Source organism: Saccopteryx bilineata, chromosome 2 (assembly GCF_036850765.1).
Source record: "Saccopteryx bilineata isolate mSacBil1 chromosome 2, mSacBil1_pri_phased_curated, whole genome shotgun sequence".
Classification (NCBI taxonomy): Eukaryota; Metazoa; Chordata; class Mammalia; order Chiroptera; family Emballonuridae; genus Saccopteryx; species Saccopteryx bilineata.
The window spans coordinates 297,711,047-297,728,420 of NC_089491.1; the positions used below are offsets into that span (position 1 = coordinate 297,711,047).

Sequence of the window (17,374 nt, forward strand, 5' to 3'; positions counted from 1 at the left end):
ATATTGTAAATTATATGTTTTAGATAGATACTTTTTTTGTTGTTGGGTATGTTGGTTTGCAAATATTTCTCCAAGTCATAGCTTGCTTTTTGATCTTCCTAGTTTTTTGCAGAGCCAGTTTTAAATTTTGATGAGGTCCAGGTAATCAGTTTGTTCTTTTATAGATTGTGCTTTTGGTGGCAAGTCTAAAAACACTTTGCCTAACCTTAGATCCTGGGGATTTTTTCTGTTTTCTTATGTTTTTTTCTAAAAGTTTTATAGTCTTACATGTTATATTTAAGTTCACCACCCATTTTGAGATAATTTTTATATAAGGTATGAGACTTATATTGAAGTCTTTTTAATTTTTTTATACCGATAAGTGTTCTTTCCTCCACAGAACTGACACTGAATTACCACTATCAAAAATAAGTTGAGCATATTTGTGTGAATCTATTTCTGGGTTCTCTATTCTTGTCAATTAATTTATGAGTCTATTCTTCCAATACCATGCAGTCTTAATTACTGTGGCAATTTATCAAATCTTAAAATTGGCTAGACTGATTCCCCCCACTTTATTTTTCTTATTCAAAATTGTTTTTAGATTTTTCAGTTCCTTTGCCTTTCCATATAAGTTTTAGAATAATCTTGTGTATCTACATAAACAATTACTGGCATTTTGATAGAAATTTTGCCAAACCTGTATCCCTGTTTGGAGAGAATAGGCACAGCATGTCTCTGCATTTATTTTTATCTTCTTTGATTTCTTTTGTCAGTGTGGTATTGTTTTTAGCATATAAGTCGTGTTCATGTCTTGTTATATTTGCATCTAAGTGTTTTTTAAATTATAAATGATATTCTGTAATTTTGTATATATAATTTTTACTATGTTGAAACACAACGATTTTTGTATGTTTACCTTGTGTTGTGTGACCTTGATGAACTCGATTAATTCTAGAACTTTGTGTGTAGATTCCTTGGGCTATCCTATCTACACTGTTATGTCATGTGAAAACAGGGATACTTTTATTTCTTCCTCCCTCATCTGAATGCTTTATATTTCCTTTTTCTTTTTTTTGCCTTATCACAGTGGCAATACTATGTTGAATAGAAGTAGTGAAAGCCAATATTTTGCCTTGTTCTTAGTCTTAGGGGAAAAGCCTGCAGTCTTTCACCATTAAATATGATGTTAGTTGTAGGTTTTCTGTAGATGTTCTTTCTCAAGTTTAAGAAGTTCCCCTCCATTCTTATTCTTCTGAGAGTTTTTTTTTATCATGAATCATAGAATTTTGTCAAATGCTTTTTATGTATCAATTGATATGGACATATGATTGTCCTTTCTTAGTCTGTTAATATGGCAGATAGCAATGACTGAATTTTGAATTTTGAATCATCTTTGTACCCCTGCAATTCACATTACTTAGTCACCTTTTTATATATTGTTGAATTTTATTTGCTACTATTTGTTAAACATTTGCTTCTATATTTATGAGAGATATCAGATAGTAGTTTGGTTGTTGTTTTTTTTTTTTTTGTACTGGTGTTATCTGGCTTTATCAGGGTAATACCAGCTTCACAAAATGAATTGAGATGTATTCCATCTGTGTTCAATTTTCAGAAGCAATTGTGTAAAATTGCTGTTAATTCCTCTTTAAATTTTGGCACATTTATTCGTTAAAATCACCTGCTCCTGAAAATTTCTTTTTTTGGTGTTTTAAAATCATTAATTCAATTTTCTTAATAGTTTATAAGGCCATGAAATTATGGTAGCTTGTACCTTTTAAGAAAAATTTCATCTAAGTAGTCAAATTTTTGTGTGTGGTGTTGTTTGTAGCATTTCCTTTTTATTTTTTGATATCTCCAGGGTTTATAATTATATCCCAACCTAGCAGAAATGAAGGGACGCTTACCCCTTTCTCTGCCGTATCTGTATCAAAGGGAGCTGGGTTGGGCGGAAGTCCAGGTTTCCAATTCATTCTCTGTTGACACTAGAGGGAGGCCCTTTCTTGTTATTGCTGGGTGAGAGTGAGTGTTCCAGTTCCCTGCTAAGCTTACGTTGATGCCTCTCTGGGTTGGGGTGGTGGTGGCCTTCTTAGTCTGGGTGGTGGTGAAAATCACAACTCCCCATTGGACCTCTTCTGACCCACCCCTGTGGGGAGGGGAAGGAAGCCTCACTACCACTGGGGGGGAGGGTGTCCAGGCTCCCTACTGGGCCTTCTCTGTCACTACCCCTGGTAGAGAGGAGACTGAGGTTGGGTGCTTCATTAAAGCCTCGAGAAGGGGAGAAATCTAGGCTTCCTTTGCTGGCCTGGGTACAAGTGGGACCACAACTATTTCTGTGCTGTTTGGCTAGAGCAAAGTGGTTATTGTCTAAAAATTTTTTGTCTTTTGAGACTGCCCCTTTCCTAGTCTTTTTGCTAGAGAGAGTAGGCTCTTGTCGGGATTTTTATTTTGTCTGCACCCATTGGTGTTTCCAGGTTGCTGGCTGCTTCACCTCTAAGTATGAGAGTATATGAGTCAAAAAGAAAACCCACTGAATTCACCACTGTGTCCTTCCTAGTCAGTTTGCTGTTTTTTTTTATACCTTTCAGAGTCTTCTTACATTTACTTTATATATAATGTCCAGGAATTTTAGTTGTACTTAGATGGAGGATTAAGGAGAAATACGTCTACCCTGTCTTCCCAGAGGCAGAAGTCCTTTTCACTTAATTTTATTTGATTTACTCTTATAGGTCAATCCCTTTTTCTTCCTGAGATCTCAAGGCCCAAGCTTCATTAGTCGCTCTTGTGTAAATTCTTTTCATGGGGAGAGAAATGAAAATCCCAAGTCTAGAAGAGCTCTGTGCATTGGTGGTAAGGGTGGCAACAGCTCTCATACCCAGAGATGCACACCGGGCACGCTGGGTTTCTATGACTTTTCTTTTTTTACGGCCTGGGACCAACCATAGTGCAGCAGGGATATTCAGATTATTTTGTATTCTCCCATCCAAGTATTAACCAGGCCCGACCCTGCTTAGCTTCCGAGATCAGAAGAGATCGGGCGCATTCAGGGTGGTATGGCCGTAGACAATTTTTGTATTCTCTAATGGGTCTTTAACCTCAGGTGGTAAAAATAAGCTCCCGTGACACAAGAGGAAGTTTCACCTAGAGATTTGTAAGACCGTAAGTGACAGAGGAGAGCAGCTGGGCTGGGGTTGGGGGTCCCTCCCACCTTGGCCTACCCCCTGAGAACAGCTTTTTGCCTTTCTTCTTTCTTCACTGAATCTGCTTCAGTAAGAACGTGTTATTGAGCCCTTTGAGTAGTACAAACATTCGTGTACATCCTTGTGCCTCCTGATCTGCCTCCTTTAAAATTTTTGTTTTAAAAATGTGTAAGGCAGCCCTGGCCGGTTGGCTCAGCGGTAGAGCGTCGGCCTAGCGTGTGGAGGACCCGGGTTTGATTCCCGGCCAGGGCACACAGGAGAAGCGCCCATTTGCTTCTCCACCCCTCCGCCGCACTTTCTTCTCTCTCTCTTCCCCTCCTGCAGCCAAGGCTCCATTGGAGCAAAGATGGCCCGGGCGCTGGGGATGGCTCCTTGGCCTCTGCCCCAGGCGCTAGAGTGGCTCTGGTCGCAACATGGCAACGCCCAGGATGGGCAGAGCATCGCCCCCTGGAGGGGCAGAGCGTCGCCCCTGGTGGGCGTGCCGGGTGGATCCCGGTCGGGCGCATGCGGGAGTCTGACTGTCTCTCCCTGTTTCCAGCTTAAGTAAAAAAAAAAAAAAAAAAAAAAAAGTTTATAAAAATGTGTAAGGCAACATTTAAAAAAGACAAATGTATGTTCTTCTTGTTTCTATAAATTGGTTATCAAACACACATGATTTCAAGTTAATAGAACTGTAACTGGAACTAGATTTACTTAAAAAAAAAAACCCCAAAACAACTCATTCCTGGCGGTTAGGGAGCATGAAAAAAAAACCTCACTGCTCAAAGGGTTAAGGAAATGTAACCTTGAGGTGGAACAGCAGGCGTTTTTAACCCAGCCGGACCTAGATCCTGGTTCCATCTTTCCTAGCCGCATGACCTTGGAATTTCATTCATTCACTTAAAAACGTCCTATAGTGCCTCCTCTGGGCCAACTACCACGTGGAGATTTTGGAATGAAGTGGTGGGTACTTTTCATGGCTCTGTTTGATTTTCTCGCCATCAGTAAGTTCAGCTGGTTTTATTTTAAAAATATGTCTAAAATGGGACTACTTTTTGCCATTACCACATCTTTTTCTCAGGGTGTTATAATAAGCTTCCCGATTCTGTTCTTCCCTCTAATCCCCTGCCTCAATTCAGTATCTATGCAGCAGCCAGGGTGATATTTTTATAAACATGCATCAAATTATTCTCTTGCTTAAAACCCTCCCTTTAGACTCGGATGTACTGAGAATAAAATCCAGCACCGCCCCGTGACCCGCTAGGTCTTGCATGCTTTGGTTTCTGCTTCCCCCCTGAACTCATCTAGCAACCTTTTCCTCCGCACTTAATGTGCTTCAGACACACCAGGCTTCTTTCCTTTCCAGCAGATACCCCGCTTGGCCTACCCTGGGTTCATTATACCACTTATGCTCTCTGCCTAGGATAATTATTCCACAGAAGTTTGAATGGTTGGTTCCTTGTGGTCATTCAGATTTTAGTTCAAACACTTTCTCTCTCCTAATCCTCAAGTCACATTCTATCAAAGCAATGCGTGTCCCGTGCCACTTCTTATTTAGCTCTTATCACAATTTCAAATTATCTTGATTTGTCTACTAGACCAAGCTCTACAAGGGCAGGAATCACGTTGCTTCCTTTATTACAGCACGTCCAGTGTCTAGAACAGTTTCTGGCACAGAACAATAAATATGTGTTGTGTAAAGTTAATTCTTCTGAGCTTCCATTTCTTACTTGTCACATCGAATAAAAATTGATTAAGAAAATGAGGTTGTATTTAGAATTAAGTGTGATAATAAATGTATGTGAGGTATTTATTACAATGCTTGGCACATACTAAACCAAATAATAGTTTGCCATTGTTTCATTGTGATTATTATAGTATAATGTTCACTTCTCTTCTCGCATACTCTTCTAGTACCTGTCTTGTGCCTAATGATCCATCTAGAGCACCATGATGATTTGTCAGTGACAGATGCTTGCCATTAAATCCTAACTGAGTTCTCTCTTGGCCATGTTTTTCAATACAGGTCCTGCAGCTGGGCTCAGACATCCTTCCCCAATACAAGCAAGAGGCACCAAAGACTCCCCCTCACATCATCTTACATTACTGTGTTTTTAAGACCACGTGGGATTGGATCATCTTGATCTTAACCTTCTACACAGCCATCTTGGTCCCTTACAATGTCTCCTTTAAAACCAGGCAGAACAATGTGGCCTGGCTGGTTGTGGATAGCATCGTGGACGTCATCTTTTTGGTGGACATTGTGCTGAATTTTCATACCACCTTTGTTGGACCAGCTGGGGAGGTGATTTCTGACCCCAAGCTCATCCGCATGAACTACCTGAAGACGTGGTTTGTGATTGACCTTCTGTCCTGTTTGCCATATGATGTCATCAACGCTTTTGAGAACGTGGATGAGGTTAGTGCCTTTATGGGTGACCCAGGGAAGATCGGTTTTGCTGATCAGATTCCACCACCCCTGGACGGGAGAGAGAGTCAGGTACATCCCTCAAATCTCAGATCTTATTGTCATGTCTTTAAAGCTGAATTAAATGTGGGTGGTCAACAGAAGAGTAATTAATGGGTGGGAACGAGCATGACTGATGGCTGGAATGGAGCATGCTTGGTTAATATCCCTACCACTGTTCTTGTCATTGGAGGCTCAGAGGTTCTGCATGTCATTGAATGATGTGGAAGAGACCACCTACTACTCCACATGGCTTCCCTCCTACTCCACATGGAGTGCATGCCACTGGCTCAGGGCTGGTGGGGCTGCAGAAACAGGCATGCATTGCCACTGCATTGCTGAGCCTTTCACTCTGTATGCTGAATGTCTACCTATTGGTTATTCTAATTACAGAGACTTTTCTGTCATCTATTGCTGACCTTTGGCTGTCACATTTTAATTGACTCCTAGCAACAAGGATGCTATTTCTCCTCAAGTTTGCTTGCTTATTTACTTATTACTCTTGGGGGGGGGGAGGTGAATGTTGGGAAAGAATGAGTTGTTTCTTTGCTAACCTGAGTTTTGGAGGTGACCAGTGGTATTTAGTTTTCTATACTTTCCCTTCCCTAAATTTGCTGAGGTAGTCAGGCTGTAGCTAAGAGAAGCGGTGTTGTTACAGGATTATACTGCTCTGGACTGTTAGTCTTGCAGGCAATGAAAAGGATGAAAAGATAAATGGCCCTGTAAATGGGTTAGAGTCAGACCATGCTTAAACAGTCAGTGAATAGGTGCCTGGGACATGTTGTAGCAGGAAGGGGCCGCTGGGCTGGTTAAAGTGATTTTTCTCCTTTGAAAAAGCAAGGATGTGAAGTCATTGAAAAGGAAAATGTCAGATTCTCATCCAGTTTGTGTCCTATTAGAATCGTCTTTTCTTTTTCCTGCTCCTTGGTTGACACTCAGATGGATTTTTTTTTATTTTTCTTTTTTATTGAATTCATTGGACTGACACTGGTTAATTAAATTATATAGGTTTCAAGTGTAGAAGTTCTATAATACACCGCCTGTATATTATATTGTGTATTCACCTCCCATGTCAAGTCTCCTTCCATCACCGTTTATATCTCCTTTACCCTCTTCTACCTCCCCCTCCCTTTTCCCCTCTGGTAATCTCCACACTGTTGTCTGTCTGTAAGTGTTCTTTCTTAATCCCTTCACCTTTCTCACCCAGCCCTACCACCTCCCTCCCCTCTGACAGCTGTCAGTCTGCTCTCAGTGTCCATGAGTCTGTTTCTATTTTGTTAGTTTACTTTGTTCATTAGATTCCACATGTAAGTGACATCATATGGTACTTGTCTTTGGCTTATGTCAGTTAGCATAGTGCTTCCCAGGTCAATGGATTAAGATAAGGCAATCCATTTGGCAAATCTTCAGCCTCAGGCTGCAATGGATCCTCACTGCCTGAGATTACAGAGGGTCCCAGAGATGTCAGTCTGGCTGGGCTGTTACCTGGGTGGGTGATTCAGGATGCCATCTGGAGGCTGAGTCAGGCAAGATATCCCCTAAGTTAAATGGAGAGTGGAACTCAGTCTTGGAAGGAACAGTCAGCTCCCTGCCAGGAGAACAAGGCCTGACCAGCGATTCTGTCTTGCTGGTGGTGTATGCTGCCTTTCCGCCTTCGGCTCAGTGTCAGCAGTGGGCGAGGATGGGGCTCCTGCCTCTGTGAGAACCTGCTACCTCCCGCTTCTCTTTCCAGGCAAGAGGAGCTGATATTCAGATGCTCTAGATGCAGAACAACCCCTGATTTTATCTGCGTGGTGTGTTTTCACATGCTTTAAAATCCCAAGGAATAATTCTCCGGTGGCTATGTGGATTTTGTAGGGAATTAAATGAGTCAAAACTGATCATTTACAAGAATAAAATCACCCCTAATGAGAATGTTGGGATTCCTAAATGTGAATTTTTGTACACATTGGGAATATTTTTCTGTGTGAAGACATTTTTAGAAAACTTTATGTTAGTGGGTAAAATATGATCACTTTGGCTTAGATAATTCAAGTGAATTACTTCAACCTAAAGAGCTTCTTACATACACATATGGGAAATGAAATTTAACTTTAAAAAACCTTTTAAATTAAACCTTTTGCTATTTATAGCAATGACATTGAAGTTTTGTAGATAAATAGCACAGTTCTTTGGCTTCCATGGGTTCTTATTAAACACTGGCAGAGCTATAAACACATATGGAAATGTGCCGAGATTACCTGGTCGACTGACAGAGCAGTGAGCATCTCCTCAGGCCCTGGGGATGTTGGGTTGGAATTTTCTTGCTATTGATTGTGAACACCCCTGACATGGTTCCTGGTTTCCAGATTCGTGAAATAGATCGTAGGTAGTAAAAACATCCTTTATCTGTAGCTTTCTCATTGGCAAAGGGTTTAACATCAAAGCTCTTACTGTCATCTCATGATCATAAATAATAATTTAAATAATAAAGGGCAAAAGAAATAAATATTAAGGGGTGGTAGCTGTGATTTGCTTCTGCAAAAACTTGATTTCGTATTTAGTAATTCCTTTTAAAGCTTTGGCTCACATCTGAAACAACACCTTCTCATAACACTTGATATTGGGAGAGGTAAGTGTGAGGAAACAAAAACTGGCTTCTAATCCTCTTGGTGTCACCTGTTAGGACAGCTGGAACCTTGTGCATGTCATTAACCTTTCTGGATTACAGTTTTCCTGCCTGCGTATTGGGGATGATACTACCTTACCTGCCTCAATGCATGGCATTTGGGCAGTGGATTATTTGAGTTCAGTTCCCACCAGCTGCAAAGTCTGGTGAGTTCTAAAATCTCATCTGCATTAGTCGCACCTCCAGACTGATTGTGAAAATGAGAGGCCCAGCACACTGACCTCGAGAGGAGGTGCCTCCCATCCTCCGTGCCACATTCCAAGGGTGGCCCAGGAGCTGCCCGCCAGCAGGTTTCCGAGGTGGAAGGCAGAGGGACGCAACCCCAGAGCAGAGGCCAGATCCCCAGTCATGGCCCAGGAGGCCTGCAGCTCTCTGCTTTTGCCAAATAAGGTGCTTCACTGAAAATATAGTAATCCTGGGAACGGGGAGTTCTTGTACTTTTTATCTTGACTGTTTTATTCCCCAAACAACCTTTAACTGCCTCAAGCTAACGCCCAATTAATTTTAAACATTGGTATAAAATTCAATTTAAACAATTAGAAAAAGGAAAAGTGAAACCACATATGCCTCTCTAGTGTGATTAACTTCTCTCTTAGATGCTTGCTCCACCTAGAAGTCTAATGGCTTTCAAATGTGATCTCTGTTCCCGACGATGACCTTGCTACCTCTGGCAGGAGACCACGCAGTAATGTGGAAAAGGTCTCCGTGCAGGCTTGTTAGTGTCTTAAATAACCTAAAAGCTGGGACAGGTAACATCCACAGAAATTCATCTTACTGATGAGAACTTCTACAGATTGTTAAAAAAAAAAAAAAAAGGAAAGGAAAGAAAAAGGAAACAGGGCAGGAACCAGTGGTGGGGTGGGAAGGAGGTGGGGGGCGGTATGGGGAATTTAGCAGTTTATGATAAGTAGACATTCTGGAGAGCCCAGCGGCACCATAGGGGTCATCTAGTTTCAACCCTCTTAAGTCACAAATAAGGAAAGCATCTCGGGGAATTCGACCAATGGCACAGCAAATGGTCCCAGTAATAATGAGTTCCCTTCTGACTCTATTCTTAATAGCAACAAATTTGATAAAATAGAGACAAAACACTGAAGGATACAGCTGAGTCAAGACGGTCAAGAAGCTCCTGATGTGTGAGCCCCCCGCCTTGGATGTTGAGCTGGGAACGGGGTATGGGAAAGTGGGCAGTGCGCTTTCCCCAGAGCGACTGTAGCAGCGATGAGATGGGCAGTTTAAGATGCTGGCTGAGAGACAGACCTGGCAAGGTTTCCCAGGCACTGTCCTTTCTATTAAAAGCCACCATTACATTAGTGGGCATGAAAAGCTGGTGGGGCTTAAGGGTTGGAGGGTCAGGAAGGGCACCCCACCTGTTGAGCCTGGATTAGGCTGGGGAAAATCTTCTCCCTGGAGAATTGTGGTTAATGGCTGAGTGGTTCACAGCCACCACACGCTGTCTTCTTACCACACTCGGTTGTGGAATCACTAATCTAAGAAGGCAGTCCCCTCTGCTCTAGGTCCTCTGTCTGGGAGAATGCGGGGAGGAAGAAGAAATTATTGACTCATTTCTCATAAAAAATTCATGGGGCCAAATTCTCTCTGATGTCCTTTCTAAGTATGCCAATGGGATTGTGTCCCATTGGAGACCACCAAAGAAGAGGGGCATGAGATGTAGTGGCTTTGTCGTCTGTGTGTGTGTACAGTTGGGGTGTGGGTGTGCATGTTGGGGTGGGGACTCTTGAAGTTCAAGGATTAGACCACCCCAGATTGCTAAAGCCAGCCATTCTGAATTCAGCCCTGTGGATATAACCCGTCTCCATGATTTAAACCACACAAATGATCCCTTTTGGTTCAACTTGTTCCACTTATGTAGATGGCCTACATTTGCGTCATTTCCCACTCTGCTGGTAATAATCTGTTTTGGAGGCTGTTTGAGAATATGTTTGCATATTAATTAAACTGGTTAGAGGACAGAAGGTCTGGAAACTGAGTTAACTAAAGCTTGGAATGGGTATACCGAAACAAAAGCCAAACGAGGATCATTTGGGCACTTTGTGGATTATTGGCCTGGTACGTTTTATGAATTAAAGATGGAATGATTATTCATAAACCTATTCCCTCTCTTAAGGAAATCATATTGCTTATTGCCATTGGCGCGTGGGAGTGTGGAGGGGAGAATGGAGCAAACACGCTATCTCCTGGGTCACAGCTCTGGGGCTCGGGGCCAAGAGCTTCCTTCTCTCCTTGGCTCTGTAACCTTGGGCAGCTGCGCTGCCAGCGAGTGCTGGTGACATACTGACACTTGGCAGGAGCCCTCTCACACAGGAGATGCTCATCTTAGAGCAAACAGGACTGAAGTACCAGTATGTTGATGAAAAGACATAGCACTGACAAAAGCTTCCCTTTGTCCAGGACTCCGAATTAGGTCCTGGTCAGAGGTTAGGTGAATTATAGAAAACTTCCTGGGAAATTAAAACAAGCCTGTTTGGAAGAAGGGTAGAACTCCGATGGCTGGGGAAGGGAAAAGGAACACATGATATCAGAAAACACTAGGCTCAAGGCACTGCATTTGGGGTTGGGGAAATTTTCTTTGGGTAAGTCTTTATTTGTGAAGTAAGACAAATGTTAGTGTAAAATTAGCCCGGTCACTTGTTAGTGATTTTCTTCACTCAAGTGAAACTCTCAAAAGGTGACAGGAAGTCCATGATCTGACTTTAACTGATGAGACCTCTGTTTGGCAGCCTATGTCAGAGCTGTGCAGGTATCTTAGCATTTCTTCCTATTTTGTCATGTGACGTTTAACTCTGGAGTCCACATGTTAGCTTTGAAGAAAAGAGTGCCTCAGACTTCAAAGGAGGAAATTTGGCGTCAAGGATGTGCTTCCAAGTGAAGCCAGACTAATGGATAAATTTGTGAGCCTTTAAATCTTTAGAAAAGAAGCTTTTCCTTTCAATTTTTCACATTCTTCCTGTAAAAAATTTGACAATATAGATGAGGGAATAAAGCTTGCCTATAATTTTATCTCATTGTTAACATTTTTGTATACAGTAAGTCCTCACTTTACGTTGTCCATAGGCTCTGTGACTTTAAGTGAAATGATATATAAGAACTGATTTTACCATAGGCTAATTGGTATAAATAAGAGTTGAGTCCCTAAGGCATCTCTCATCGCTGTTATTATGAAACGACCTCAAGTGAAATGTTACTTGAGAATCTGCTATGTATATATTACTTCAAGTCTTTTTTCTTGGAATATGTGCACATATATGTTTAAATGTATTTTATTAGAATAGAATTATAGTGTAGGTAGTAAGTTATAACCCATTTTAATGTCTAAATGATAGGTTTTATGACATATAATATTATGATAAATATTTTTTAAATGTGAATTTAAACAATTATATGATAGTCCATCATAAGGACATACTTATTTTTTGTTTATTTAGGTAATTTTTTTTTAAAAAAACAAAACTTGTTTAATTATAATACCATAGAACATTTCTTTATAAATAAATCTGTGTCACATTCCTGATTTTATTGTGCAGTATAACATATATAGGAAAGTGCTTAAAACTGAAATATGCTTCTCAATGAATTCTTCAAAACAAACACCTATGTAGCCATCATCTAAGTGAAGAAATATAGAACATTGCCAATACCTCAGACATCCCTCTGTTCCCCCAATCCCTTTTTTGGTATTATTCCAACCCCCTTATATTAACCTTTTCTTTTTCTTTTACTGCTCTTTTAGTGGATGACCTGAAAAATACAACACACATTTCTCCAGTTCTACTGTAAATGAACACCTGTGTTTCTTCCCAGGTGTTGCAGGATTTTAGAACACTTTCAATTCTTTCACAATCTTCTTCACTCAGAAACTATTGTTGTCAAGTAGATACATTCTATTTGTATTTTCATTATTGTTTTATGTAGCCAATACTAACTTATACCTTTTAACCCTTTTATTGTTCCTCATCCCTTCCACCATCTCCTAGCTTCTATTTAGTAAATTCATCTGAATTTCTTAGCTCACTATTACCAGAAGCCTCTATTTCTTTGAGAAAATTATTAAAAGTAAAATTATTATTATTTTTTTTAATAAATTTTTATTAATGGTAATGGGATGACATTAATAAATCAGGGTACATATATTCAAAGAAAACATGTCTAGGTTATTTTGTCATCAAATTATGTTGCAAACCCCTCGCCCAAAGTCAGATTGTCCTCCGCCACCCTCTATCTAGTTCTCTGTGCCCCTCCCCCTCCCCCTAACTCTCTCCCTCCCTCCCTCCCTCCCATGTCCTCCCTCCCCCCCTACCCTTGGTAACCACCACACTCTTGTCCATGTCTCTTAGTCTCATTTTTATGTTCCACCAATGTATGGAATCATGTAGTTCTTGTTTTTTTCTGATTTGCTTATTTCACTTCTTATAATGTTATCAAGATCCCACCATTTTGCTGTAAATGATCTGATGTCATCATTTCTTATGGCTGAGTAGTATTCCATAGTGTATATGTGCCACATCTTCTTTATCCAGTCTTCTATTGAAGGGCTTTTTGGTTGTTTCCATGTCTTGGCCACTGTGAACAGTGCTGCAATGAACATGGGGCTACATGTGTCTTCACGTATCAATGTTTCTGAGGTTTTGGGGTATATACCCAGTAGAGGGATTGCTGGGTCATAAGGTAGTTCTATTTGCAGTTTTTTGAGGAACCACCATACTTTCCTCCATAATGGTTGTACTACTTTACAGTCCCACCAACAGTGAATGAGGGTTCCTTTTTCTCCACAGCCTCTCCAACATTTGCTATTACCCGTCTTGTTGATAATAGCTAATCTAACAGGAGTGAGGTGGTATCTCATTGTAGTTTTGATTTGCATTTCTCTAATAACTAATGAAGCTGAGCATCTTTTCATATATCTGTTGGCCATTTGTATCTCTTCCTGGGAGAAGTGTCTGTTCATGTCCTCTTCCCATTTTTTTATTGGATTGTTTGTTTGTTTGTTGTTGAGTTTTATGAGTTCTTTGTAAATTTTGGATATTAGGCCCTTATCTGAGCTGTCGTTTGAAAATATCAGTTCCCATATAGTTGGCTGTCTGTTTATTTTGATATCAGTTTCTCTTGCTGAGCAAAAACTTTTAATTCTGATGTAGTCCCATTCATTTATCTTTGCCTTCACTTCTCTTGCCATTGGAGTCAAGTTCATAAAATGTTCTTTAAAACCCAGGTCCATGATTTTAGTACCTATGTCTTCTTCTATGTACTTTATTGTTTCAGGTCTTATATTTAGGTCTTTGATCCATTTTGAATTAATTTTAGTACACGGGGACAGGCTGTAGTCGAGTTTCATTCTTTTGCATGTGGCTTTCCAGTTTTCCCAACACCATTTGTTGAAGAGGCTTTCTTTTCTCCATTGTGTGTTGTTGGCCCCTTTATCAAAGATTATTTGACCATATATATGTGGTTTTATTTCTGGGCTTTCTATTCTGTTCCATTGGTCTGAGTGTCTATTTTTTTGCCAATGCCATGCTGTTTTGATTATCGTGGCCCTATAATATAGTTTAAAGTCAGGTATTGTAATGCCCCCAGCTTCATTCTTTTTCCTTAGGATTGTTTTGGCTATTCGGGGTTTTTTATAGTTCCATATAAATCTGATGATTTTTTGTTCCATTTCTTTAAAAAATCTCATAGGGATTTTGATGGGAATTGCATTAAATTTGTATATTGCTTTGGGTAATATGGCCATTTTGATTATATTTATTCTTCCTATCCAAGAACAAGGAATATTTTTCCATCTCATTGTATCTTTTTCGATTTCCCTTAACAATGCTTTGTAATTTTCATTATATAGGTCCTTTACGTTCTTTGTTATGTTTATTCCTAGGTATTTTATTTTTTTTGTTGCAATCGTGAAGGGGATTATTTTTTTGAGTTCGTTTTCTAATATTTCATTGTTGGCATATAGAAAGGCTATGGACTTTTGTATGTTAATTTTGTATCCTGTGACCTTACTGTATTGGTTTATTGTTTCTAATAATCTTTTTGTGGAGTCCTTCGGGTTTTCGATGTATAGGATCATATCATCAGCAAAAAGTGATAGCTTTACTTCTTCTTTTCCGATATGGATGCCTTTTATTTCTTTGTCTTGTCTGATTGCTCTGGCCAGAACTTCTAGCACCACGTTGAATAAGAGTGGAGAGAGTGGACAACCCTGTGTTGTTCCTGATTTAAGGTAGAAAGTCCTCAGTTTTATGCCGTTTAATAGGATGTTGGCTGATGGTTTATCATATATGGCCTTTATCATGTTGAGATATTTTCCTTCTATACCCATTTTGTTGAGAGTCTTAAACATAAAATTGTGTTGTATTTTATCAAAAGCCTTTTCTGCATCTATTGATAAGATCATGTGGTTTTTGTTCTTTGTTTTGTTGATATGGTGTATTACGTTAACCGTTTTGCGTATGTTGAACCATCCTTGAGATTCTGGGATGAATCCCACTTGATCATGATGTATTATTTTTTTAATATGTTGTAGTATTCGGTTTGCCAGTATTTTGTTTAGTATTTTAGCATCTGTATTCATTAGAGATATTGGTCTGTAGTTTTCTTTCTTTGTTCCATCCTTGCCAGGTTTTGGTATGAGGGTTATGTTGGCCTCATAAAATGTGTTTGGAAGTATTGCTTCTTCTTCAATTTTTTGGAAGACTTTGAGTAGAATAGGAACCAAGTCTTCTTTGAATGTTTGATAGAATTCACTAGTATAACCATCTGGGCCTGGACTTTTATTTTTGGGGAGATTTTTAATAGTTTTTTCTATTTCCTCCCTGCTGATTGGTCTGTTTAGGCTTTCTGCTTCTTCATAACTCAGTCTAGGAAGGTTGTATTGTTCTAGGAATTTATCCATTTCTTCTAGATTGTTGTATTTGGTGGCATATAATTTTTCATAGTATTCTACAATAATTCTTTGTATATCTATGATGTCTGTGGTGATCTCTCCTCTTTCATTTTGGATTTTATTTATTTGAGTCCTGTGTCTTTTTTCCTTGGTGAGTCTTGCCAAGGGTTTGCCAATTTTGTTGATCTTTTCAAAGAACCAGCTCCTTGTTTTATTGATTTTTTCTATAGTTTTTCTGTTCTCTATTTCATTTATTTCTGCTCTGATTTTTATTATCTCCTTTCTTCGGCTGGTTTTGGGTTGTCTTTGTTCTTCTTTTTCTAGTTCCTTAAGGTGTGAAGTTAAGTGGTTTACTTCGGCTCTCTCTTGTTTGTTCATATAGGCCTGAAGTGATATGAACTTTCCTCTTATTACTGCTTTTGCTGCATCCCAGAGATTCTGATATGTCGTATTTTCATTTTCATTTGTCTGTATATATCTTTTGATTTCTGCGCTTATTTCTTCTTTGACCCATTCATTTTTTAGAAGTATGTTGTTTAGTTTCCACATTTTTGTGGGATTTTTTCCTCTTTTTTGCAGTTGAATTCTAGTTTCAAGGCTTTATGATCAGAAAATATGCTTGGTACAATTTCAATTTTTCTAAATTTGCTGATATTGTCTTTGTGGCCCAACATATGGTCAATTCTTGAGAATGTTCCATGTACACTAGAGAAAAATGTATACTCTGTCGCTTTGGGATGAAGTGTCCTGTAGATGTCTATCATATCCAGGTGTTCTAGTATTTCGTTTAAGGCCACTATATCTTTATTGATTCTCTGTTTGGATGACCGATCTAGAGCCGTCAGCGGTGTATTGAGGTCTCCAAGTATGATTGTATTTTTGTTAGTTTTTGTTTTAAGGTCAATAAGTAGCTGTCTTATATATTTTGGTGCTCCTTGGTTTGGTGCATATATATTAAGGATTGTTATGTCTTCTTGATTCAACTTCCCCTTAATCATTATGAAATGACCATTTTTGTCTCTGAGTACTTTTTCTGTCTTGTAGTCAGCATTATTAGATATGAGTATTGCTACGCCTGCTTTTTTTTGGGTGTTGTTTGCTTGGAGTATTGTTTTCCAGCCTTTCACTTTGAATTTGTTTTTATCCTTGTTGCTTAGATGTGTTTCTTGTAGGCAGCATATAGTTGGATTTTCTTTTTTAATCCATTCTGCTACTCTGTGTCTTTTTATTGGTAAGTTTAATCCATTTACATTTAGTGTAATTATTGACACTTGTGGGTTCCCTACTGCCATTTTATAAATTGCTTTCTGTTAGTTTTGTATCTAGTTTGATTCTTCTCTTTTGTTTTTCTATCATTTGTTTTTGTTTGTTTGTGTTCCATACTTCTTTCCTCTGTTGCTACCTTTTTTAAGTCAAGTGTTTTTGTGGTGGTTTTTTTAAGGGTGGTTACCATTAAGTAATGAAAAGGGTACCTACCATATTCATTGTAGTACCCTATCTTATAAGTATTTCTGCACTTCATCATCCTTTGCTACTGTTAATCTCCATCCTCTCCCCCCTTTTTTTCCTTTGTTGTCACAGTTTAAGTTTGGTTTTATTGTGTTCTTGGTGGAGCTGTTACTTGTGGTGTTGTTTTCTTTTGTTCTTTGAATCTGGTTGGAAAACCCCCTTTAGTATTTCCTGGAGTGGGGGCTTTCTGTTGATAAATTCTCTCATCTTTTCTGTATTTGTGAATGTTTTTATATCTCCTTCATACTTGAAGGATAGCTTTGATGGGTATAGTATTCTTGGCTGAAAGTTCCTCTCTTTCAGGGCTTTAAATATTGGGGTCCACTCTCTTCTAGCTTGTAGAGTTTCTGCTGAGAAATCTGATGATAATCTAATAGGCCTTCCTTTATATGTTGTACTCTTCTTTTCCCTGGCTGCCTTGAGAATTTTTTCTTTGTCATTGGTTTGTGTCATCTTTATTATGATGTGCCTTGGAGTGGGTTTGTTGGGGTTAAGAAAACTTGGTGTTCTGTTTGCTTCTTGAATTTGAGGCTTTAGTTCCTTCCACAGGCTTGGGAAGTTCTCGTCTATTATTTGTTTGAGTATATTCTCCATTCCATTTTCTTTCTCTTCTCCCTCTGATATACCTATTATTCTTATGTTATTCTTTCTGATGGAGTCAGACAATTCCT

At 39.3% G+C, this 17,374-nt stretch overlaps 1 protein-coding gene across 3 annotated transcripts in view; it reads left to right on the plus strand.

The window, feature by feature from the left end:
• The window catches only part of KCNH1 (potassium voltage-gated channel subfamily H member 1), a 348,411-nt gene that overhangs the window by 80,473 nt on the left and 250,564 nt on the right, over positions 1-17,374 (plus strand). For 2 of the 3 annotated variants that reach the window (XM_066255141.1, XM_066255143.1), the window contains exon 6: positions 5,188-5,580. In XM_066255141.1, the coding sequence (XP_066111238.1) occupies positions 5,188-5,580 (393 nt within the window). Of the gene's footprint in view, positions 1-5,187; positions 5,662-17,374 lie in introns of all 3 variants that reach the window. The other variant, XM_066255144.1, reaches the window with a different exon arrangement.